This window comes from Cetorhinus maximus, chromosome 8, assembly GCF_964194155.1.
Source record: "Cetorhinus maximus chromosome 8, sCetMax3.hap1.1, whole genome shotgun sequence".
Classification (NCBI taxonomy): domain Eukaryota; kingdom Metazoa; phylum Chordata; class Chondrichthyes; order Lamniformes; family Cetorhinidae; genus Cetorhinus; species Cetorhinus maximus.
Genome location: NC_135886.1, coordinates 50,995,496 through 51,021,449, shown reverse-complemented (window position 1 = coordinate 51,021,449; position 25,954 = coordinate 50,995,496). Strand labels below are relative to the sequence as shown.

At 43.1% G+C, this 25,954-nt stretch overlaps 1 protein-coding gene across 6 annotated transcripts in view; it reads right to left on the bottom strand.

Annotated features, from left to right (window-relative positions):
* Nucleotides 1-25,954, bottom strand: part of LOC144683621 (bile acid receptor-like) — a 191,150-nt gene that overhangs the window by 60,341 nt on the left and 104,855 nt on the right. For all 6 annotated transcript variants that reach the window (XM_078546829.1, XM_078546830.1, XM_078546828.1 and 3 more), the window contains one exon: nt 183-545. In XM_078546829.1, the coding sequence (XP_078402955.1) occupies nt 183-545 (363 nt within the window). The remainder of the gene's footprint in view (nt 1-182; nt 546-25,954) is intronic.

Below are 25,954 nucleotides of genomic sequence, written 5' to 3'. Positions count from 1 at the left end.
TGTATGATTTTGTATATTTTTATATCTGAAGATCTTCAAATTGTATTGCTTTTAAACTTTTCTGTCTAATTTCTATGTACAATTAGACACACTCACAGTGATAAATATAAACATGTACCTCGTTAATGATGAGTGAAGAATTATGAAAATAAAGCATTGTGATATAAAAAATGCATTCTTACCTTTGCATCCTTCACACGTTAGTGCATTATAGTGATACCCTGAGGCTTTGTCGCCACACACCACACACAGCTCCTCCTCACCCTTTATTCGCAAAGATGAATGGTTGAGTCTAGGTCTTTTCATCACAGGTATTCCTGCATCAGCATCACTGGGGCCCAGGTATTGTGGTTTGGTTAGCTCATATGAGTTAGGTGAATAATGTCCTTCTGGTGAATACTGTGGATAATAATTGTGGCTAGAATAGTGTGTTTGTGGCTGGGGTGTCGCCATTGTGGAGAATTGCATGCTGGGATACTGGTTGTATGGAGTCATCGGCAGATCTGGATCTTGAAGTGGGTAGCTGATCTGATCTGTCAGAACCTCTGGATTTAAAGCAAAGTAGAAATTATTGTTTAGTAATAAATCTTAACATAAATCTTTCAACATTCTCAATAAAATTATTCAAATATTCTTAATTTAAAGGAATTAAGTTTTAATTCACTTGAAATGTTGCAGTAACGTAAAGTTTTGCTATTGTTTACCTTTAGAGACAACAGGTGACTTAGTAAATATTAAATCAGCAGGCTGCCATTATAATGGAGCATGTTTAATGCTATTTCTACAAAATAAAGTATTGCTTTAGAAAGATTATCCCCTACAATACAATATGGCATTTCTATCCCCCATAGAAGTATGGTGGCAATGTTACTGGACTAGTAATCCAGAGGCCTGAACCTGTGCTCTGGAAGCATGAGTTCAAACCCCACCAAGGCAGCTAGGGGAATTTAAATTTAATTAATTAATAACTTGAGTATTGCTGAAAAAAGAGACACGCTGTTGAAGCTTTTTGTCTTGCACTCATCAAGACAGATATGCAAGAATACCAACAGTAAAAGGAGCAAAAAAATTATACTGCATGAGAAGAGAGTGCTGATTGTTTGGCAAGTGGACTCCGAATGGTAGAGGTGCTGCCATAGAGAATGCACCAGGGAACAGTTAACTGCTGAGCTTTGTTTAAATTTAAACCAGGCTGGTCAATTCAGATTGGTCAAGGCATTGCCATGGGGAATGAACCTGGGAATAGCTGTTCCCCAAGCTTTTGTTTAGTTGAGAAATGTGCAATCATGATCATGTTCCTTCTGTCGATGAAGGACAGGGGCCTGTATATGAATATATGTAACTTCAAGCATGTAAGTTAACCACACCGCAAGCCTGACTAATAATCTTAAATTCAGTATTGCCAAAAAAAAAAGCTTCCTGCCCTGCACTCGTCAGGATAACTTGCAAGAAAATACCAATGTCAGGGGAAGCAACAAATTTATACTGTATGACAGGAGTGGAGAACACATCTTATCGTGGGCCATTCACACATAGACAAAATCAGTCCTGGGCCACACGCACATAGGCCAGGATTTTCCCATTGGTGAGTGGGGGCGGGGCCTGCTCGCCGATGCATAAAATGACATGCAGTGACGTCGGGCGGAACTCCTGATGTCACTGCGCCCCATTTAAATTTTCAAGTAAGCGGGGGCTCAGCAAATTCAGCTGTGTGCCCGCTGACCCGTCAATGGCCAATTGAGGCCAATGACAGCATCATTTAAGTAATTAATGGGCCTGCCCGTCCAACCTTAAGGTTGGCGGACAGGCCAGGAACCCTGGCGGGTGTTAGAAAAAGCATGAAACCTCATCCATTGATGGGATGAGGTTTTATGTAGGTTTTAAAAAATTTAACTAAAGTATTTTTAGAAGTTATGGACGTGTCACATGAGGGGACATGTCAGGGAATTTTTTTTTTCTATTTTTAGTATTTTTTACAGTAGAGCCGACCTCCCTGAGGCAGCACTTTGCATCAGGGAGATGAGTGCGCTCTTTCGTGTGCATGGGCAGTTAATTGCCAAGCATTGTTTGAAATTTAAACAAGGCAGCTTGACTCTGCTTGGTCATTACATTGCTCTGGGAATGAACAAGCAAATGGCTGTCACTTACTTTGTTTAGCTGAAACAGGCGCAATGTGTGTACATGTTCTTTCTGTCTGCAATGAATAGGGCTCTGTGTATTAATATATGTAGCCTCCAGTACATGTAAATACACCACACTGCAAGCTAAACTAACAATCTTATTCCCAAGGGCAATGTCTTGACCAATCAGATTCAAGCTGCTTGGATTAAATTTCAAACAATGCTTGGCAGTTAACTGTCAGTCACAATCAACAGGTGCATTCTCCATGGCAACACCTTTACCAATCAGAGTCCACTTGCCAACCAATCAGCACTCTCTTCTCATACAGTATAAATTTGTTGTTTCCCCTGACATTGGTATTTTCTTGCGAATTGTCCTGGTAAGTGCAAGACAAAAAGCTTTGACAAAAAAAGTCTTTTTTTTTCAGCAATACTCAAGTTCTGTATTACCAAATGACTATAATCTTAAATTGGTTATCAGTGTAATTCTTAGCACAATCAGGACTGTTAAGCAAGTGCTGTCAAAATGCAGAATCACATTTAATGTTGGACAATATGAGCTGAATTTTGCCATTGGCGAGCAGGGGGCGGGGCCCGCTCGCTGGCGCATGAAATGACGTGGGATGACGTCGGGGGCAGAACCCCCGACGTCATCCCGCCCCATTTAAATTTTCAGGAAGACAGGGGCACAGCAAAATCAGCTGCGGGCCCGCCGACCTTTGAAACAACTAAAGGACCTGCCCGTCCAACCTTAATGTTGGCGGGCAGGCCAGGAGCCCCGACGGGCTTCTGAAAAAGCATGAAACCTCATCCACCGGCGGGATGAGGTTTCATGTTGAGGTTTCATGTAGGGGTTTAAAAAGTTTTAGTGTAATTTATGAACATGTCCCATCTCATGTGACATTGTCACATGAGGGGGACATGTTAAGGATTTTTTTTTCTATTTTTAATGTTTTTAAAACTGTCAGCTATCTCCCTGAGGCAGCACTTAGCCTCAGGAAGATGTGCGCTCTTTTGTGCGCATGCGCAAAAGAGCGTACTCTCGCTGTTGGGGAATCCCCCCTCCCCCGCCTACACAGGAAGCACATAGTGCTTCCCGGCGGACATCACGCTGGGAGGCCCGCCCATGTAAAATGGCGGCGAGGCCCGCTTCTTTGGCAGGGATTGGCTCCCCACTCGCCAGAGATTGGGTTGGGCCCGCCTGCCCGGTGGGCAGAAAGTTCTGCCCTATGTTTTGAGTTTTGCAAGCACGGGCTGGTTGGAGAATGCATCTGTTTATGTTAAAAAGGCAGAATTAACGGCACTCTATCTGAATGCACACAGCATTCACAACAAGGTTGATGTTTTGAAGGCACAAATTGAGATAAATGGTATGATTTTAATTGCCATTACAGAGATGTGGCTACAGGGTGACCAAGATTGGGAACTAATTATCCAAGGATATTCATCATTTAGGAAGGATAAGCAAAAAGAAAAATGAGATGGGGTAGTGCCCTTAAAAAGGGATGAGATCAGTGCAGTGCAGTAAGAGAGGGTCTTAGATTGAAGGATCAAGATGTAGAATCAGTTTAGGTAGAAACAGGAAGGGACAGCAAACATTGGTGAGAGTTGTTTATAGGCCACCAAACTGTAGTGCTAATGTTGGGTACGATATAAGTCAAGAATTTCGAGATGCATGTAACATGGGTAATACAGTAATAATGGGTGACTTCAAGTTACACATAGACTGGGTTAACCAAATCAGCACAATGCTCTGGAGGAGGAATTCCTGGAGTGTGTATGAAAAGGGTTTCTGGAGCAGTACATTGAAAAACAAACTACCGATCGGGCTATTTTAGATTTAGTATTACAGAATGAAAAAGGGCTAATTAATCAGCTTGCTGTAAATGAGCCTTTAGGTAATTATGACCATAATATGATAGAATTTCACATTAAGTTTGAATGTGGCATAGTTCATCCTGAAACTGAAGTCTTAAATCTGAACAAGGGAAACTGTGAAGGTATGAGGAGTAAGTTGGCTATGGTGGTTTGGGAAAATACACTAAAAGATTTGACAGTAGACAGGCAATGGCTAGTATTTAAAGAGGTCCTACATGGTCTACAAAAGATATACTTTCCTCTAAGGCACAAATATCCAATGGAAAAGGTGAATCAACTGTGGCTAACAAAATAAGTTGAAGATTGCATTAGATCAAAGGAAGTGGCTAATAAGGATGCCAGAAAAAGTGATAAGGCTGAGGATTGGGAGCAATTTAGAACCTAGCAAAGGAGGACCAAGAAACTGATAAAGAAAGGGAAACGGAAAAGTGAATGTAAGATAGCGAGAAACATAAAGGTGGACTGTAAAAGCTTCTTTAGGTATGCCAAAAGGAAAGGATTAGGTAGGGCAAGTGTGGGCCAATTATAGGTGGAAACAGGAGAATTTATAATGAAAGAAATAGCAGAGGAATTCAACAATTACTTCGGGCAGAGTTTTTCGCTCGGCGGGCAGGCGCACGCCCGACCCGCTCAAGTGTGAAATGACACGCGTTGAAGTCGGCCAAGTGTGCTGTCAATGCACAGTTGTGCGATAGTTCATTCGGCGGGCGCGCGCCGGAGTCAGCAGCGCGCCCACGGACAATTAAAAGGCCTGTTAAGGCCATTAACTAATCAATTAACTTAAATTTTTTGCTGCTCATCCAACCTTACGGTTGGCAGCCAGGTGAAAAGGCCAAGTGGGTGCGATGCAGATTCCAAAAGCAAATAAAAATACAAGTTTTAAAATGTAATTAATGACATGTCCCTTCTCGTGTGACAAAGTCTTATGAGGGAACATGTTTCGTTACATTTTTATTTTCTTTATTTCTTCCTTAAAATGCTTCATCTCCCTGAGGCAGCTCTGTGCCTCAGGGAGATTTTCAAGTGCTCACTTGTGCGCATGCGCGAAGTTTGTGCTTGGCCTGCTCGCCCTCCTCCCCCCTCCGCACAGACAGTGCTGAGCACTGCCACTTGCGTTTCACACTGGGCGGGCCTTAATTGGCCCACCAGCGTGATATCGCAGTCCAGCCCTGATTGCAGGCAGCAGGCAGCTTCCTGACTGCCCCTGCCCGCCCCCAGCCAAGCTCGCCCGCCAAGGGCAAAATTCTGCCCTTTGTGTCTGTCTTCACAAATGAAGATACAGAAAGTCTCCCAGAAATATGAGGCAACCAAGAGACTTGTGAAACTGAGGCACTGAAAGAAATTAATATTTGTAAAGAGATAGTACTTGAAAAGTTAACTGGATTGAAGGTTGATAAATTCCCTGAACCAGATGAGCTACATGTCAGAGTGCTGAAGGAGGTGGCTATAAATATAGTGGATGCATTGGTGGTTATCTTTCAAATTTCTATAGATTCTGGAAAGATTCCTGTGGACTGGAAAGTAGCAAATGTAACCCCACTATTTAAGAAAGGAGGTAGAGAGAAAACAGAGAGCTATTCTCTATTATAAAGTAAGTGTTAGAATCTATTATAAAGGAAGTGATAACTGGACACTTAAGTAATGCTAAAATTGGGCAGAGGCAACATGGATTTATGAAATGAAAATCATGTTTGACAAACCTGTTGGAATTTTTTGAGGATGTTACTTTTAGCTTAGATAAAGGAGAATCAGTGGATGTGGTGAATTTGGATTTTCAGAAGGCTTTTGATAAGGTCCCACACAGGAGCTTAGTAAACAAAATTAGAACACACGGGATTGTGAGTAGCATACTAGTATGGATTGAGAATTAGTTAACAGACAGAAAGCAGAGAGTCAGGATAAACAGATCATTCTCAGGATGGCAGACTGTTACTAGCGGGGTACCATAAGGATCAGTGCTAGGTCCACAGCTGTTCACAATCTGTATAAATGATTTGGATGTGGGGACCAATTGTTATATTTCCAAATTTGCTGATGACACAAAACTAGGTGGAAATGTAAGTTGAGAGGAAGATGCAAGGAGGCTTCAAGTGGACTTGTACAGACAAAGGGCTGAACTTTCCCCCCGTCGGGTGGAAGTTGAAGGGCGCATACTGGCGCGCTTCCAATTAGCGCCCCCCGATCGGAGGCGCGCCGCCATTTTACGTGGGCGGGCCAATTAAGGCCCGCCCAACGTGACGTCCGCACAGAAGCGCTATGGTGGGGGGGAATCCCAAAATCGAGAGTGCGCCCTTTTGCGCATGCGCACAAAAGAGTGCACTCATCTCCCTGAGGCTAAGTGCAGCCTCAGGGAGATCGGCTCTAAATGTAAAAAAGATAAAAATAGAAAAATAAAATTGGCCATTGACAGGTCGGCGGGTGCACAGCTGATTTTGCTGCGCCCCCGCCTTCCTGAAAATTTAAGTGGGGCGCGGTGACATCGGGAGTTCCGCCCGACATCACCCCGCATCATTTTACGTGTCGGCGAGCAGGCCCCATCCCCGCTCGCCGACGCGTAAAATCCTGCCCTAAGTGAATGGACAAGTACATGGCAGATGGAATATAAAGTGAATAAATGTGAAGTTAACCACTTTGGTAGAAAAAAAGAAAGACAGAATATTTCTTAAGTGATGAGAGGTTGGGAAGTGTTGGGGCAGGATTTTTCAGTCGGCGTGTGGGGGCGGGTCCGACACATTGACATGTAAAATGATGTGTGATGACATCGGGCGTGCATCTCAACATCATCGAGCGTCCCGTGATATTCCATTTGGCGGGCGTGTGCCGGAGTTGGCTGCGCGCCCGCCGATATGTAAGCGGCCTATTAAAGCCATTAAGGGAGTAATTGATGTAATTGTTAATACTGCCCGTCCAACCTTACAGTTGATGGGCAGGCGAAAAGGCCAAGCGGCCTTTACATTTTTTAGGAAACCTCATCCACAAGCGGAATGAGGTTTCCTAAAGCTTTTATTAGATAAATTTTTTAAATTTCCTACATATAAAAACATGCCCATCTCGAGTGACACAGTCACATGAGGGGACATGTTTAATTAAATTTTTGAACCATTTATTTAATAATTTAAGAGGCGATTCAATCTCCCTGAGGCAGCTCTGTGCCTCAGGGAGATTGAAGCACTCTTTCGTGCTCATGCGTGAAAGAGTCCTGGCCCCGACTCTACCTCCTCCCCCTGCCCGCACAGGTAGCGCTGAGCGCTACGGCTCGTGTTTTACAGTGGGCGGGCCTTAATTGGCCCACCCGCATAAAATGGCGGCACTGAGCCGATCACGGGCGGTGATCGGCTCCGCGCCTGCCCCTGCCCACTCCCGCTGAGCCTGCCCGCCACCTGAAAAATTCAGGCCTTGGTGTCCAAAGGGGCCTGGTGTCCTTGTTCATGAGTCATTAAAAGCTAGCAACAATCAATAAGGAAAGCAAATGGTATGTTGGCCTTCATCGCAAGGGGATTTGAGTACAGAAATAAAGATACCTTGCTGCAATTGTATAGAGCCTTGGTGAGACCATGTTTGGAGTATTGTGTACAGGTTTGGCCTCCTTATCTGAGGAAAGATATACTTGCCCTTGAGGGTGTGCAACGGAGGTTCATCAGACTAATCCCTGGGATGGCAGGATTGTCTTATGAGGAGAGGTTGGGGGAACTGGGCCTGTATTTTCTAGAGTTTTGAAGAATGAGAGGTGACCTCATTGAAACTTACAAAATTCTTACAGGGCATGGATATAGAAAGAATGCTTCCCTTGGCTGGTGAGTTTAAAACCAAGGGACACAGTTTCAGAATAAGGGATAGGCCATTTAAGACTGAGACGAGAAGGAATTTCTTCATTCAGAGGGTGGTGAATCTTTGGAATTCTCTACCCCAGAGGGCTGTGGAAGCTCAATCATTGAGCATGTTCAAGACATAAATTAATAAATTTCTGGAGAATAATGACATCAAGGAATATGGAGATAATGCAGGAAAGTGGTATTGAGGTAGGTGATTTGCCATGGCCTAATTGAACTGTGGAGCAGGCTCGATGGGCTAAATGGCCTACTCCTGCTCCTATGTTCCTAGCAATAGTGGAATCAATAGAAATCAGGGGAAAAACTGTCTTCTGGCTGGAGTTATGCCTAGCACAAGGAAGATGGTTGTGATTGTTCGAGGCCAATCATCTCAGCCCCAGGATATTGCCACAGGGGTTCCTCCCTGGGAGTGTCCTCGGCCCAACTATCTTCAACTACTTCATCAATGACCTTCCCTCCAGCATAAGATCAGAAGTGGGGATGTTTACTCATGATTGTATAGCATTCAGTACCATTTGAAACTCATCAGATACTGAAGTAGCCCATATCCACATGCACCAAGACCTGGACAACATTCAGGCTTGGACTGATAATTGGCAAGCAACATTCCCGTTACCCAAGTGCCAGGCAGTGGCCATCTCTAACAAGAGAGAATCTAACCACGTTCCTTTAACATTGAGCAGTATTACCACACCTGAATCCCCATCATTAACACTCTGGAGGTTACCACTGACCAGAAACTTAACTGGACCAACCACATAAATACTGCGGCTACAAGAGCAAGTCAGAAGCCTGGAATTCTGTGGCGAAAAACACAACTCTTGGCTCCCTACAGCTTTTCCACTATCTACAAGGAACAAATCGGAAGTGTGACGGAATACTCTCCACTTGTCTGGATGAATGCAACTCCAACAACACCCAAGAAGCTTGACATAATCCAGGATAAATCAGTTTGGTTAATCAGCACTCCGTCCACTACCTTAAACATTCATTAACTCCCACCAGCACCAGGTGGCAGCACTGTGCACCATCTGCAAGATGCACTGTAGCAACTCACCTCGTCTCCTTCGACATCACATTCCAAACCATGACCTCTATCACCTAGCAGGACAAGGGCAACAGGTACATAGAAGTACATAGGAAAACCTCCACCTGGAAATTCCCCTCCAAGCCACACACCATCCTGATTTGGGACTATATTGCCACTCCTTCATTGTTGCTGGGTCAAAATCCTGGAACTCCCTCCCTACCAGCACCGTTGATGTACCTATACCACATGGATCACAGCGGTTCAAGGAGATTGTTCACTACCACCTTCTCAGCAATAATTACTAACAATAAATGCTGGCCTTAGCAGCACACCCATATCCCATGAAGAGATAAAAAATTATCACATGATATGTGAGTGAAATTTCTCAATTGTTGCTAATTTTTTTCATGAAAATTATGAAAGGTCTGCTTTTTTGCAAGTTAAGTAAAAATGTACAGAATTGAAATATGTAATTCCTACAAGAAAAATCAACTTTTAGAATGGATATCAGCCAATTGGTGACACACCTGCAGTTATGATCAAATTCTTCTCAAGCAGCTAACAGGTATAATTGATGAAATGTTTGCTGATCCAGCTGTGGAGTGCACAGTTATGTTAGACAACAGTTCAAAAGCAAGTAAGGTCACCAGGCTAATTTTCCTTGATCTTATTCTCCAGAAAGACCATTTATAGGAATGCAACACCCCTTTTGCCAGATCCCTGCTTCAATTGCATTGCCTCGGGATTTTTTATCAAATTTAATACCGATGCAAAACAAGACCAGTGGACATCGTCTTGCACCTCTATTTCCTGCTTTCCTACTGATCACAGGTCAGATGCTACTTGCCACCAATTAAACTTGCTTATATTCATTCAGAGTTTTGATGTTGGAAGCATTTTTTGCATTTTCTGGCCATTGCTCAGAGTTTTTGAAAGTTTGCATCTTGAACAGCATCATGGGAATTTGCTTTGTAATTTCCTTGGCGGAAGAGGTTGAGGGCAGCAGGGCCCCATTTTGGATGCCAGAGCAGCCAGGCATCATCAAGGGTAGAGGACACATGGGAAGAACATATTCAACTCCAGAAGGTCTTCTTAGATCTATTGACTCCATTTGAAGGAGCAGTTCCTTCGCTGCCTCAAGTTCAGCAGAAAGGTTACATGAGAGATTGAGGATAATCTCTTGCCACATTGTGGGGCTGTCATAATTCTGCCCATCATTATCAAGGTTACCATGACCTTGAGCTTCCATATCTCATGAGGTATCAGAGACCTTTGACAAAAATGCCAGCATCTGTCAATTTGCCAGGATCGATACATCAAGAAAATGATTGCTGCTCTGTTCTCCAAGGTGATTAAGTATAGTAACTTCTGTAGGGAGCCACAGGAGCAACAGGTAAGAGCAGTCAGTTTTCCAGATGAAAGGGCTTCCCACAATACAAGGCCGATTGATGAAACTCATGGTCCCCTATGTGCATCATCTGACATGTGTGTCCCTTATAAGAACAGAAAAAGATTTATAATCTATTAATGCTCAATTCAAGTATAACCATCGATACAAGATGATAGTATAGTGGACCACCTCAAAATAAAGATGTTGTGTGAGACTACCCTGTTTAAAATAAATGAGGCAATGTCCACTATTATAACAATAGAGGAAAGTTATTTTAAAGTGTTAAGTATTCATCTGCAATTAACAATAATTCCTCATCTTTATTCATTTTTGACTGTTAAAATGGCTCAATTTCTTGCATGAGAAATAAAATCTATTGCACCCTGTAATCATTAAAAATGATTTGCAGAAATGGGGGTTGAATTATGGAAGAAAACCTGCTGTCAACCCAGTCTGGCCTATATGTCACTCCAGTCACACATTAAAGTCAGTTTGTGAGAAATGGATGTTTTAAAAATGTTTTGGGGGAATATTGTGTTATTCAGTGGAAAAGGCTGTGTGTGTCTGTGTATGTGTATGATTTAATTAAGCTGGGCAGAGATTAATAGGAGACAGATTATCTAGGGGTTTAAAACATGAAAAGGATAGAGGAGTTAGGTTGGGGTACAAGGAAATAGGTTAGATCTAACATTTGCATTTTTAGATGAGTTGAGAGTTTGTTTGAATATCAAAGGGGAGTTAGAGGGAGGAAGAAACATGTTTGCATCTTGCAGGAGTTCCTGAGGTAAATAGAAGGGGGGTATTATATTTTATTGGCCCAAAAGCAAAGAAAAGATAAAGTCACAAAAGATTTTAAATTTGGAAGGATTTGAGTTTCAAAGAGGTGTGAGAACAATGGAACCTTAGATGAAAAGGGAATAAAGGTATCTTAGAGTTACTGTGGGGAACTTAGAGTGGCTATAGCTGGAGATGAGCAGCTGGAGCTGTTTGAGCTGTTGATTTGGGAGCTGTTAGCTCTGGGCTGGGAGGAGATGCTGTTTGAACTAGCCATCAAACCAGAAGTCTCTACAAAAGGCAGTTTTATTCTGAAGTTTGGCTTTCCACAGCAGAGTGGAAGCAAGTTACATGTCATGTGGTATGCCTTTATTGAAGCTACAGCAGTTTACCTTGGGTAATAGCACTGAATTTCTTAGAGTTGAATAACTATAAGGGAGTGTTGCCTGGAAGGTGTTTACTTGTGGGTCTGACCCAGTGGAGAGTCTTTTTGGGGGAAATGTTTGTAAGACTAACCTTAATGGTGCATCTGTGTACTTAAGTTTTCTTTTATTCTTATTAATATAACTTTTACTTTTTAAAATCCCAAAAGTGTTACTGGATCTCTTACTGTTGAGATTGGTACATCTTCTTCTCACTTTCAGAATACAAAAATAAAGGGTATGGCCTGTAAGCCAAATTTCCCTCTGGGATTTGGTTTGAGCAGCAATTTACACCAGCTGTCATCATAACAAGCTCACAAATAACTTTTATTTCGAGGTAATCCAGTGTGCTATCATTATTCCAAGACGACATTGAAGGGATGCCTGTTGAGAGACAGGACAACATTCTGGTTTGGGCAGATAAGTGACAAGTAACATTTAAGTCAAACAAGTGCCAGGCAATGACCATCCCCAACAAGAATGAATCTAACCATTTCCCCTTGAATATTCAATGGCATTACCATCGCTAAATCCTCCACTATCAACATCCTCGCAGTTACCATTGATCAGAAACTTAACTGGACCAGAAACGTGACTAGATATAAATACTTTGCCTACAAGAGCAGGTCAGAGGCTGAGATTCTTCGGTGAGTAACTCATCTACTGACTCCCAAAAGTCTGTCCACCATCCATAAGACACAAATCATGGTGCGATAGAATACACTGCACTTGCTTGGATGAGTGCATCTCCAACAATATATCCACATCCTGTATCAATTGGAGTTTAGAAGAATGAGAGGTGATCTTATTGAAACATACAAGATCCTGAGGGGACTTGGTGGATGCTGAAATGATGTTTCCCTTTGTGGGAGTGACTAGAACTAGGGACACAGTTTAAAAGTAAGGTGTTTCTCATTTAAGACAGAGATGAGGAGAATTTATTTCTCTCAGTGGGTTGTGAATCTTTGGGGTTCTCTTCCCCAGAGAGGAGTGGAGGCAGGGTCATTGAATATTTTTAAGGCAGAGGTAGCTAGATTCTTGACTAACAAGGGAGTCAAAGGGGGTTGGTGGTAGGCAGGAATGTGGAGTTGAAGCTACAAACAGATCAGCCATGATCTTATTGAATGGCAGAGCAGGCTTGAGGGGCTGTATGGCTCACTCCTGCTCATAATTCGTATGTTCATTTAACAATACTCAGGAAGCTTAACACCATTCAAGACTGAGGCTATTGTTTCTGGTCCCATCCAAATTCCACACCTGAACCACTGACTCTGTCCCTCTCCTTGCCAACTGTTTCAGGCTGAAGCAGACTATTTGAATCCTTGGTGTCATATTTGATCCCGAGGTGAGCTTCCAACCACATATCTGCGTCATCAGTAAGACCAGGGGCTGAATTTTGCTGTCGGTGAGCAGAGGGCGGGGTCCGCTTGCTGACGCGCAAAATGACACGGGATGACATCGGGGGGAACCCCCGACGTCATTCCACCCCACTTAAATCTTCAGGAAGGCGGGGGCACAGCAAAGTCAGCTGTGCGCCCACCGACCTGTCAATGGCCAATTGAAGCCATTGACAGGATAATTAAAACAATTAAAGGACCTGCCCATCCAACCTTAAGGTTGGCGGGCAGGCCAGGAGCCCCAGCGGGCTTCTGAAAAAACATGAAACCTCATCCACTGGCGGGATGAGGTTTCATGTAGGGTTTAAAAAATTTAATAAAGTTTTAGTGTGACATTGTCACATGAGGGGGACATGTTAAGGATTTATAAATTTTTCTATTTTTAATCTTTGTACAACTTTCAGCGATCTCCCTGAGGCAGCACTTAGCCTTAGGGAGATGTGCGCTCCTTCGTGCGCATGCGTGAAATAGCGCACTCTCGCATTTGGGGAAATCCCCCCTCGCCCACACAGGAAGCGCATAGCGCTTCCTGGCAGACATCACACTGGGCGGGCCTTAATTGGCCCCCCACTTAAAATGACAGCGGAGCCCGCTTCTCCGGCGGGGATTGGCTCCCTGCCTGCTGGAGATTGGGCCGGGCCCGCCCGCCCGACAAACACAAAATTCAGCCCCAGGTATTTTCATATCTTTAACATTGCTGACTCGGCACCTGCTTTAGCAACTTTTCTGCTGAAAACCTCATCCATGAATTTTTTTCCTCCAGGCTTGGCTATTCTAACACACTCCTGGTCAGCCTTCCACGTTCAATTCTTTGTAAACTTGAGGTCATTCAAAACTGCTACTCATGCCCTAAATCACACCAAATTCTGTTCACCCACATCTCCTGTGCTTATTGAGGTACACTGGTTCCCACTTAAGCAATGTCTCGATTTTAAAATTTTCACCCTTGTTTTCTTTTCCCTCCAAGGCCTCACCCTCTCTATCCCTGATTTAATTCACTCTACCATTGGCAGCTGTGCCTTCAGCTGCAAGGGCCCAAGGCTCTGGAATTTCTTTCCTAAACCTCTCTGCCTCTCTACCCTGCTTTTGTCCTTTAAGATGCTCCTTAAAACCTACCTCTTTGACTAAGCTTTTAGTCATCTGCCCTCAATCCTCAAGCCCAGCCCACAATACCCAAACCACACTCAGAATGCCCAAGCCTCACCAAAAATCCTTTTGTGACTTCCTGTCTTATTTTGTTTCCATGTCTTATGTACATGCACAGAAAGTATTAGCCAGAAAAATGACAGTAAAACTAAAAATTTATAAAAATAGCTGTAAGGATTTTTTTTCCTGTAATACCACAGTGCTTGGATGCACCATTGCAGTGTTATGTTGCATGGTGCTTGGCAGTTTCAGACCCACAATTCCTCACTTGGTGAGTTTTCATTCATGTCTGGTCTGCTGAGGGAGGTACAAAGCAAAGAGACTTCCCCATTTAGAGGAAAGAATGGTTGGAAAGTGCATCATTTTGGCTGCCACTGGACTTCCTGGTTCACTGGATCATAGAATCATACAGTGCAGAAGGAGACCATTCACCATTGAGTCTGGTCTGGGCCTCCCTTATTCTCCATACATCCATGATGCAACATTTTATCTGCTATTGTTTACATGCCAGCCATCAACATTTTGACCCATGTATCAGCTTGCCAGAAAATTCAGCTATTTTCATTGGAGTTTTAGATTGCCAGTACCAGTTAATCAGGTTTTTTGGATGGTGGGATTGAAATCTGTTAGAAGCAATCAATCAAATATTACTTTCTTTTACCATTGGTTAAACATAAATTTGAGTCAGAAATGTTTTTAGATGAACTGCTGGTACCTGAAAATTATAATTACAAGTTTGTTTATTTATAGTTTTCCACCTGCTCTGAAAATGCAGCCGTTAAAATATTTTTAATTTTCCTGAAAGAAACTTTCTGGAGCATGTCCAAGTTTCTTATGCAAAGGCTTAAGTACCTCAAGGCTAGTTGCTGCCTTTTTTTTTGGATAAGAGGGATATTCTTTGGTGTGAATGCATTATCTGACTTTATTCTGGTAGTTTTGTGACTGAACTGATTTCTTAGGGTTTGGAAATAAAACAAGAGTGGGGGTGAATTTTAATTAATTAAAAAAAGAACTGTGATTCCCATGTTTAGGATTTTACTACATGTACTATTTGTTATAATTTATTCTCAGAATGTGGGTGTCTGTGGCAAGGCCAGCATTTATTGCCCATCCTGAGTTACCCTGAGAAGGTGGTGATTCAACTGAAAGGCTTGCTAGGCCATTTCAGAGGGCAGTTAAGAGTTAACCACATTGGTGTGGGACTGGAGTCACGAAAAGGCCAGACTACGTAAAGATGCCAGATTTCCTTCCATATTTCAGTCTTTCATTCCTGCAAACTGCTTTTTTAATGATTGTAGTGTACAAAAGATTTTATTTCTCATGTAAGAAAATAAACCATTTTAACTCGATAAAAAAACAATAAGGCTGAAAAATTACTGATAATTACAGATGAATGCTCATCAATTTTGGATGACTTTCCTTTTCCTGTTTTAATCGAGGGCCTTGCCCCATTTATCTTAAATGTCATAATCCCTTTGTTGAAATAGTGCACCGAGGGATCTCACATGAAAATTCTAAGCATTCATTTTCTATTATCACCAACAGAAATTTCTGGCCTTATAGAAATGCTTGAAATGCACAGTAAGTTCATCAGCATCTGAAGCAGAAATAAAACAGATTAACGTTCACCAGAAAACTCACTAAAACATAATAATGTTAAATTAGAGCACTTTAGCATGCTGCCACATTCTTAACTAAGCCAAACAGTGTGGGATTACACAGACCCAGATAAAAAAATAAACCCATAAATTACTACTGCCAGATATTAGAAGATGAATAGTTAACATATTTGCATGAATTTTCTATTTTAACACGTGTTAGCTCATCTATTTTAAAATGGATTAATATGTCTGCTAAAAATCATCGGCAAAGAAATATCATACAAACAAGATAAACAATCATTCTTTCATATTACAAACAGTAATTTCTAGATTATAATTTTATTAATTAGTATGAAGCTAGTAAAAGCTGTTAACAGAATAAGTAAAACTGTTTCCAAAATTAATATATTGTTATTTAGAATGATGTTTTGAAACACAAGTTTTGTAATATTAGCTATATTGCAATAATGCCTATATTACTTATACCAAATGTTCAGAAGCTTCTGAGTTGGGTGGGCTTTCTGAGTGGTAGGACAAAAATGATAATCCACATTCAACTCATGAGTCTGGGCTCCTTATGTCATGAAAACATGCTGCGGGTTTGGAGAAAGCTATTCACAGACCCTTCATAATAACAGCTGTTCGGTTATGATCTGAAGAACCCACTCAGCTCATTGTCTTTAAAGCCAAGAATTGTATATCAGTCTTCGGGAATGGTATTGTTACCATACGAACACAACCGGGGGAAGTGGTGGCATAGTGGTGTTGTCACTGGACTGGTATTCCAGAGACCCAGGGTCTCACCATAGCAGATGGTGAAATTTGAATTCAATACAAATCTGGAATTAAAAGTCTGCTGATGACCATGAAACCATTGTTGTAAAAACCCACTTGGTTCACCAATGCCCTTAAGGGATAGAAGTCTGGCCTACATGTTGACTCTTAAAATGCCCTCAGTTAGGGATGGACAATAAATGCTGGCCTAGCCAGCAATGCCCACATCCCATGAACAAATAAATTTTTTAAAAGCCTAAGTCAGTCAGTGGTTATGATTATGATTCAGAGTTTAAAGTTGTTTATCAACACAATCAGCATCTTGCCCTGCTCTTAAAAGCAGATTTAATTGTTGTTCAGCCTGCCAAAATACCAGTAAATACCAACAGTACTTACAGTAATATACCAACTGAAATAATTTCAAGGAATTGAAACATGATTAAACACTTCAAATTAAATCAGAATAAAGGGAGTTCACAAATCACAGAATTGCAGAAGGAGGCCATTCGGCCATCATGTCTGTGCCTGCTCTCCGAATTAGCAATTCACTTAGTGTCATTCTCCTTGTCTTCTCCCTGCAACAATTTTTCTTTTTAAATAATCATTTAATTCCCTCTTGAATTTCTCGATTGAACCTCCCTCCACCACACTCTCAGGGAATGCATTCCACAACCTAACCACTCGCTGTGTGAAAAAGTTTTTTCTCATATCACTTTTGCTTCTTTTGTCAATTATTTTAAATCTGTGCCCTCTCCATTCTCAATCCTTTCATGAGAGGGAACAGTTTCTCCCTATCTACTCTGTCCAAGACCCTCATGATTTTGAATACTTCTATGGAATCTCCTCTCAGCCTTCTTTTCTCCAAGGAAAAGAGTCCCAACTTCCCCAATCTATCTTCATAGCTGAAATTTCTCATCCCTGGAATCGTTCTTGTTAACCTTTTCTGCACTCTCTCTAATACCTTCACATCCTTCCTAAATTATGGCACGCAATACTCTACCTGGCATTGAACTAATGTCTTATATAAGTTCAACAAACCTCCTTGCTCTTGCACTCTATGGCCAGAGTTTTGCATTTCCATTGGCGACGGGCGTCATGGTGGACATGAGCAGATAATCTGGCGGGAAGGCCAAAAATCAGTTTCGTGCCGTTGTGAAACCTTTTTGTGATCGTCCACTCCACCTGTCAGTGGCGGGCTGCCTTTCCCGCCACCACATGTCAGGAAAATCATTTTAATACATCTGCATCTAAATATCAGCCCTGCTCTCCAGAATCATCCTCCCGTGTCAAATTTACCACCCACGTCGTCGGGAAAACACGCCGGCTCAGAACACTTCTTGATAAGTGTGACATACAGAAGTCAACACTTATCATGAGGGCCTTACTCAAACTGTGGACATCCAAGGAGCAGAAGATGCTGGAGCCCGACAGTAACGGGACCCTGGAGGAACACATGCATCACACTCTGGGTGGATTCTCATGGATATGGCTCTGCCGCAAAGTAGCCCACAGAGTGTGGGAAGTCACTGTTGAGGGTCTGTATAGGGATATCAGTGTCTTGGCCATGGTCAGCTATGGATAATCATCGAGGGGGTGGAGGGGAAGGTCTAGGTTTGACTGGGAGAGAAAGGTGTAGTAGGGGGTGGAGGGATGAGTTTGGGAGAGGGGGGAAACAATGGTGTTAGGGAGGGTGAGGTTGGGAAGGGGGAGGGAGAATGGGGCAGAAGGCTGTAACAGTAGAGAATGCAGCAACTGAGGAGATAGGTGCAAGGGAGGAGGAACGTCTAAGCGAAGGAGCTTGGAGGGGGGGAAGGAGTTCAGAGGTGAGCAAAACTTAGAGGGGAGGAAGGATTTCAGAGGGGGGAAGGAGTCCAGGGGGAAGAAGGAGTTCAGAGGGGGAAAGGAATCCAGAGGGAGGAGCGAGTTGGGGGGAGGAAGGAGTAAGGGTGGATGAAGGAGTAAAGGGGGATTTCCAGGTGGACGAGCAAGGTAGAGGTCTGTGGAGTGAAATAAGGGTGGGCGTGGTAGGAGGGAATGGTGAGTATGAGAGAGGGCAGAGTGAGCCAGTAAGGTGGGAAGGTGAGGGTGCGATGGTAGCAATAGAAGGGACAGCGAGGGTGGTTGGTGGGGACTTAGAGGCAGACATGGACCCCGGGGGTGGGAAGGAGGAGGTCAGGGAGGTCAATGTGGATGGGGGTGGGATACTCAGGAAGATAGGGAACGTACACGACATCCCAGGAAGAAAAGGGTTCTGGTTGGTAGGTGATGATGGGGAGGTGGAAGGTGATACTGGGGGGTCAATTGTGATGGGGGAATGGTGACTGGGAGAGGGGAAAGAATAGGGGAGCTGAACACATACTTAACAATGACCATGCTTCTAAAATCGAAAGTGAAAGTCTTGTGTTGGGTGGGAACAGATGCTATGTGGGAATTTGATCAGTGGGTGGGTGGAGATGCAGGTCAGCTCAGATGGGCAACTGAAAGAGAACCCCAGCAGGCAACATTGAAAATGCTCGGGACATTGAGATGAGTGTGATGGAGGAAGGGTCCACGTGCATGGGAGAGTGCTTGCATAAGGCTCTGAAACACCCTGCCACACGCACATTTCTCCCTCCAGAATCACTCATGAGTCAGCCCCTTCCCGCTGAACTACAATGCGGGAGATGCAGGGGGAAGGGCTCGTGAAGCCTATAAATGAAGCTGAAAGACACCATTACACATTATTCAATGAAAGCGAATATATTTTCAGGTTATAAAATGACAAAATGTGTTCACCTGTGCAACCACTTGTGATTAGAAATTCTTAACTTTTCTAGGCCTACCACTTCTTCTATATGCTGCCCTGACATCCACAGCAGGGGTGGAGACAGCCTGTGTAATTGTTGGCCCTGTTGCCACTGATGACTTCAACGTGGATTCTCTGGAGAGCTGAAGCCTTGAGGGCCCCAGTTTGCTTTGGCTGCCCTCCTGTGGGCCAGCTGCTCACTCTGCGGTGACGGAGAATGAGGTTGAGGGGGGGTCACAGGCAAATGGGTCTCAGAGGGAGAGGGCATCTGAGATTCCTGAGTGGATGAGCCAGGAGTGTCCAGTTACTTCTCCTCCTCCCTTTGGGTGCCCGAGGGCCCCAGCCTGACTCCTTGAGGGGAAGGAGCACCCGGAGGGACATTGAGGTGCCCCATTTCCCTCTCACTTTGCCACTGCAGAAACTCACCCATGACAACCTCGATGGAGTGCAGGTCTGTGCACATCACCACATTCTGCTGGACCAGGGTTTCCATGGTGTCTGCCATCCTTCCCATGGCGACCTCCATACGCACACATGTGGGCACCACTTCATCACAGAGCAGGCAGATGCACTCCACCGACTCACGTGCCACTCTGTTGTGGGCTTCCAACAGCTCTTCATGATGTTCCCCCGCCTTCTGCTGACTCTCCAATGAGTTGGAAGGCCAAATCAAGAGGCTCATCATCTGACTCAGACCTCATGGATGTCTCTTCCCCACAGTCCTCTGAGTGCCGGGGAGCTTGGCTGAACCTGCCTCCTCCTGCTGCGGACACATGCCTATGTGGTGACCCCCAGATTGTGAACCCAAGCCTGCTCTAGATCTAGGTCCCACCGAGGTGCGTGCCCTTGGGTTGGTGGAGGGTGTGGGTAAGCACTGTGATGGGTCTTCCAGGCTGCTTATTTCCATCTCTTCAATAGAGGATGTGTCCTCTTGGCTGGAGGTGAGGACGTGGATGGAGTTGAGGGACTGGCTGGCTGAGTGTGTCGGTCGCTTGGCCGAGATCCCTGTGAACCAAAGTAGCATTGATTAGTGCATGGCAGCAGAGTCAAAAGCAGGAAAGAGAACACTCAGTTGCCTTGAGAGAGGCATGATGTGGTGCAAGGATCCACATGTGGGTGTTCACCGCCAACCACGCCATCACCGCAGGCATGGTCCACGCCCTCACCAGTCAATGAAATGGTACAGTCCTCAAAGTGAGTCGGCAGCTTAATTTGGGCTACTCCACCCCTGGTCTGGGACCTCTCCCTGCTGCTGTGAGCCAGCTTCACCTGCATGGAAACAGTTAGAGAAAGTGTGAGCAGGATGCATGGCACTGCATGGAATGTTTGTGTGGTGAGCGGAGACATGGACAGGATGAGGCCATGAGCTCCAGAGGAAATGAGCTTGATGGAGATGTGAGGGTGTGCGTGAGTTAGTGGTGTTGCCCCTTGAGGTGTGAGATCCCTGTGGATGTGTGATGAGTTTGTGAGTGTGTGAGTTGAGAGTGATGAGAAGAGTGACTTACCCTGGTGGAATGGATGAGAGCATGGATCCTCTTCCTGCACTGGACAGCTGTGTTCCTTGGCAGGGCATTGGTGCTGACCACTGCTGCCACCGCCTCCCATGCTGGAATGGTGACCTTGCTTGTTGGCCTTTGCTCAGAGTAGGGGTAGCGGACATTGCAGTGGGCCTCCACTGCATCCAGTGGGCGCTTAAGGCAGGCGCCGCTAAATCTTGGGGCAGCATGTTTCCTCCCTTTCGCAGCCATCAGTTCCCAGCAGCTTCTTATCCCTATCTCTGTGCAGGGATGGCCTTTAAATATGGCACCCAGTTTACTGAAGGCCTGAGGTGACGTTGGGGTGGGCGAATCAGAGGACACCCCACCAGCGATGTGGCGTGTTTTCCGGGAATGCATAATTAATGAGGCAGGAATGGGACGTTATGGCATGAAAACCAGCCATTACGGCCAGTGGGTAAAACATCCTTTCTCCTGCCCACTACTGCACTTGGTGCAAATCTGGAACGATTCTGCCCTATGTCCCTATTAATAAAGCCTAGCGCACTGTTTACTTTATTAACTGTTTTCTTGACCTGTCCTGCCACCTTAATGACCTATGCACATATACACTCAAGTCCCTCTGCTCCTGCATCCCCTTTAGGGTTGTACCCTTTATCTTATATTGTCTCTCCATGTTTTTCTTACCAAAATGAATAACCTCACATTTCTCCACATTGAATTTCATCTGCCACCTACCCATCCATTCCACCAACTTGTCTAAGTCCTTGTGCAGTTCCACATTATCCTCCTCACAGCTCACAATGCTTCCAAGTTTTCTATCATCTGTAATTTTTGAAACTATTGAAACTATTCCCTGTACACCAAGGTATAGATCATTAATATATATTAGGAAAAGGGTCCCAATACTGACCCCTGGGGAACTCCACTAGATACCTTCCTCCAGACCGATAAACATCCATTATCAATAACTCTCTGTTTCCTGTCACTTCGCCAACTTCGTATCCATGTCGCTACTATCCCATTTATTCCATGAGCTATAACTTTTCTCAAGTCTGTTGTGCGGCACTGTATTGAATGCTCTTTGGAAGTCCATGTACACCACATCAACAGGATTGTCCTCATCAACTCTCTCTGTTACCTCTTCAAAAAACTCCAGTAAGTTAGTTAAACACAATTTTCCCTTAAGAAACCCATGCTGGCTCTCCTTAATTAACCTGTATTTGTCAATGTGTCTATTAATTATGTCCCGAATTATAATTTCTAGAAGTTTCCCCACCACCAAAGTTAAACTGACTGGTCTGTAGTTGCTGGGCTTAACCTTACACCCTTATTCGAACAAGGGCGTAATGTTTGCAATTCCCCAGTCCTCTGGCAACACCCCGAGTCTAAAGAAGGCTGAGAAATTGTGGCCGGCGCCACTTCCCTCAGTATCCCTGGGTACATCACATCCGGTCCCGGTGTCTTGTCAACTGTAAGTATAGACAGTCTATCCAATACCTCCTCCTTATCAATTTTAAACACTTCAATTTCTGAATTTCCTCCTCTTTCATCATAGTCTGGGTAGTATCTTCTTCCTTGGTAAAGACAGATGCAAAACATTCATGTAATACCTTAGCCATGCCCTCTGCCTCCATGTGTAAATCCCCTTTTTGGTCCCTGATTGGCCCTACCCCTCCTTTTACTATTATATGCCTATAGAAGACCTCATGATTCCCTTTTATATTATCTGCCAATCTCTTTTCTTCTCTTATTTGCTTTTTCAATTCCCCTCCAATCCTTCTGTATTCAGCCTGGTTCTCAATTGTATTTTCTATCTGACACCAGTTATAAGCATACTTTTTCTTCTTTATCTTAATTTTTACCTCTTTTGTCATCCAGGGGGCGCTGGATTTGTTTGCCCTACCTTTACTATGCCTGAACCATCTCTTCTTTGAAGGTAGCCCATAGTTTAACTACCAAATTTCCTGCCAGCCTTTGGCACCAATTTGTTCGGTCCAGATCCATTCTTACTCCATTGAAGTTAGCTTACCCTCAGTTAATTATTCTTATTCTGGATTGTTCATTGTCCTTTTCCATTGTCATCCTAAATGATACAATGATCACTGTCCCCAAAATGTTCTCCCACTGATACTTGATCTACTTCGCCCACCTCATTCCCAAGAACCAGGTCAGCAATGACTCCTTTATCATTGGACTGGGCACATATTGCTGTCAAAAATTCTCCTGAACACATTCTAGGAACTCTTGCCTCTCTCTATTAGTCTTGCCTCTATTGGTCTTTACACGACCAATAATCCAATCTATATTCGGATAATTAAAGTCCCCCATTATAATTGCTTATAATTTTTGTACCTCTCTGTAATTTCCTTGCAGATTTCTTCCTCTACATCCTTTCTACTAGTTGGTGGCCCATAGATTACACCAAGCAATGCAATTACACCTTTTTTGTTTCTTAGCTCTAGCCAAACAGATTCTGTCCTTGACCCCCTCCAGCATTGCAATACTCTCCTTAATCAATACCACCATCTCTCCCCCTTTCCTTCCTTTCCTATCTTTCTTGAACATATCCAGGAATACTTGACACCCAATCCTGCCCTTCCTTAAAGCAGGTCTCTGTTATAGCCACAACATTGTAATTCCACATAGCAATCTGCACCTGTAATTCACCAATCGTATTTACCACACTCCTATGCATTCACATACGTGCACTGTAATCCTGATTTAGACTCTATTACTTTCTCCCTTATTCTGACCCCACCTATTAACTTACTATTCTCTATTCTAGTACTATCTATCTCTCTCAGTATTTTGTGCAGTGTGGTATTCCTCTCTGATATTTTCTCCTGGTCCCCACACTTCTGCCAAGTTAGATTGAGTTATCAGTAACATTTCTAAAGATTAGTTTTGGTGATAACCTGGGGTCATTGGGCTGGTTGAATTACTGAGCCTGTCAGTGTGAAGTAACTGAATAAGTACTATATCAGTAAAAAGATATTAATTTCAGAAGCCTCAATGATCTGTCCAATTTAAATTTCTGATGAGAAATCATTGCCATCACATCATCAGACTTAAGAAGATCTTCAATTTTTCAAATGATGGTGAATAAGGAAAAATTCTCATTAGCATCACAAATATTTACTTGCAATGGTTGCTGAGGCTAAATCAACAGTGAGATGAGTCAACATCAGTGGTGATTTTGTAATATTGACAAATGACATAAATTAGCTCCTTTATAATTTTTAATTCAAGTAATCGTTTTGATTGACAACTTCCAGTCAACGCATAATTCTCAATTAATGTAACTTAAGTATTTTACTTTTCTAATTTCTTCCTTTCCTTTACCTTTATCTTTCAATGTAAACATAGGGCTTTCTTCTGATTTACAGGGGGAGTTGGCTGAAGTAGCACCTTATCTACACAAGCACCATACTTGTATCATGATGTAGCCAGCATTCTAAGCTGCTGCCCCTCACCCCAAAGACATATTGATTATTTAAACCAAACTGTATCAGCAAGTATAAATGATCAGCCATTTTTATTTAATATTCATTCACGGGATGTGGGCTTCGCTGGCTGGGCCAGCATTTTATTGCCCATCCCTAGTTGCCTTTGAGAAGACTAGGATTTTGCCTTGCATCTCCAAGTTGAGTTTAATGGAGACATATTGTATTTGCTGGGGTGATTTCTGATGCTAATAAGAGTAGTAACTATAGGACTCCAAATAACACAGCAAAGGACAGGAATTATCACCTACAATTTACTTTGCATAAGAACAACTCTCTTTACTATTAATCTGAAACAGTTCTCTCTCAGCATTAACACTCAATTTAAGTATAATGGATTGCAAATAGTGTTAATCAGTATAACCTAACTGTGAAAAAGAACTGTCTTTTGTAGCTATTTATTTTTTAGTGGAATGATTCCAATGTTGCAATATTTCCAGACTTCTTATGTTGCATTTCAATGTTAGCAGTGAAATGAATAGAGATTCATCAACTAAATGCTAACAAGAATTACCTCTTTGATAAATATGAAAAATATTTTTCTTGACCACACACACACTATACAATATTCTCCAGGGAAAAACTGATAATACATGTAGAAACATGCTGTCAAGTAAATGAAATCAATTTTCCTCACATTTGCCCTGGGCAATGGCCTTACTTGCTACAAAGATCAGGGAGAAAGAAATTGAAGATCTGACGAGGTCACAGACCTGAAACATTAACTTTGTTTTTCTCTCCATAGTTGCTGCCAGACTTGCTGAGTATTTCCAGCATTTTCTGTGTTTATTTAAGAAAGAAGTGGAGGCCTAGTTAAAACACTTCTACATTGCCCTCGGATGCCTGAGTCTTCCCCAGAAGGGGACAATTGGACCTATACCTACAATAGGCACAGGTCCATCATGCACACCGTGCACATGTTTGGAAGAGAGAATTCCTTGCCTCCCAACACTTTCTCCTGCATCAACCTAGATGGGGTGTACAGATGCAAACTCGTCACAAGAAGCTGGAGATGTTTTGTACCAAGATCCCACTCTAGAACAGAGAGTCTAAGAGGAGCCTGACAGAAAGATAAATAGGTCTAGAAATAAAAGCCTCTGGTAGCTCAGCAGGTCTTCAGGCCTTGGGCCTTCTGACTGCTGTTGTCGAGCAAGGATAGCAGTTGCTGGTCCCACAGACTCACAGTTACAATGTGCTTCCCTCCCATTTTTGCTGGCACAAGGCCCTGCAGGGCACCAATATTGCACCATTGAGCCTGGACAAGTACATTACACTTGTACTCTGCTGCTGTACACAGCCAAAGAAAGATAAACAGAAATATTGGCCCCAATATGTTCATATGCCTGATATAGCAATAAAATAGATGATCAAATACATGACAACCTACTTTAGTGATAGGTGATCTAGAGTCTTTTGTCTGGTATCTCATATTGGTAAAGAGTTAAAAATATGGCATGTATGTCCTGTTTAAATAGCTGTTATGGGATAATTGCATTACATAATCATATGGATTTGATGTGTTTAGAGACACAAATTGTGTAAAATTACACAATTGCAGATATTTCTGGCCTGCATTAGTTACAAGCAAGGTTCCTATCAATCATGTGAATACTTAATTGCATTTAAATTGCTATTGAAGGTTTTTGCTTACATCAATTGAGGGAGTTGGTAAATGCAATGGTTTCCATTAGGATGCCAGGTTGTTTTAAATATGAGTTTATTTTCTACTGCACATTCTGCCCACTTTTGCAAGTTGCTGGCAACAATTACTGACTTTTCACAAACTGCAGGACTGCGGTACAATT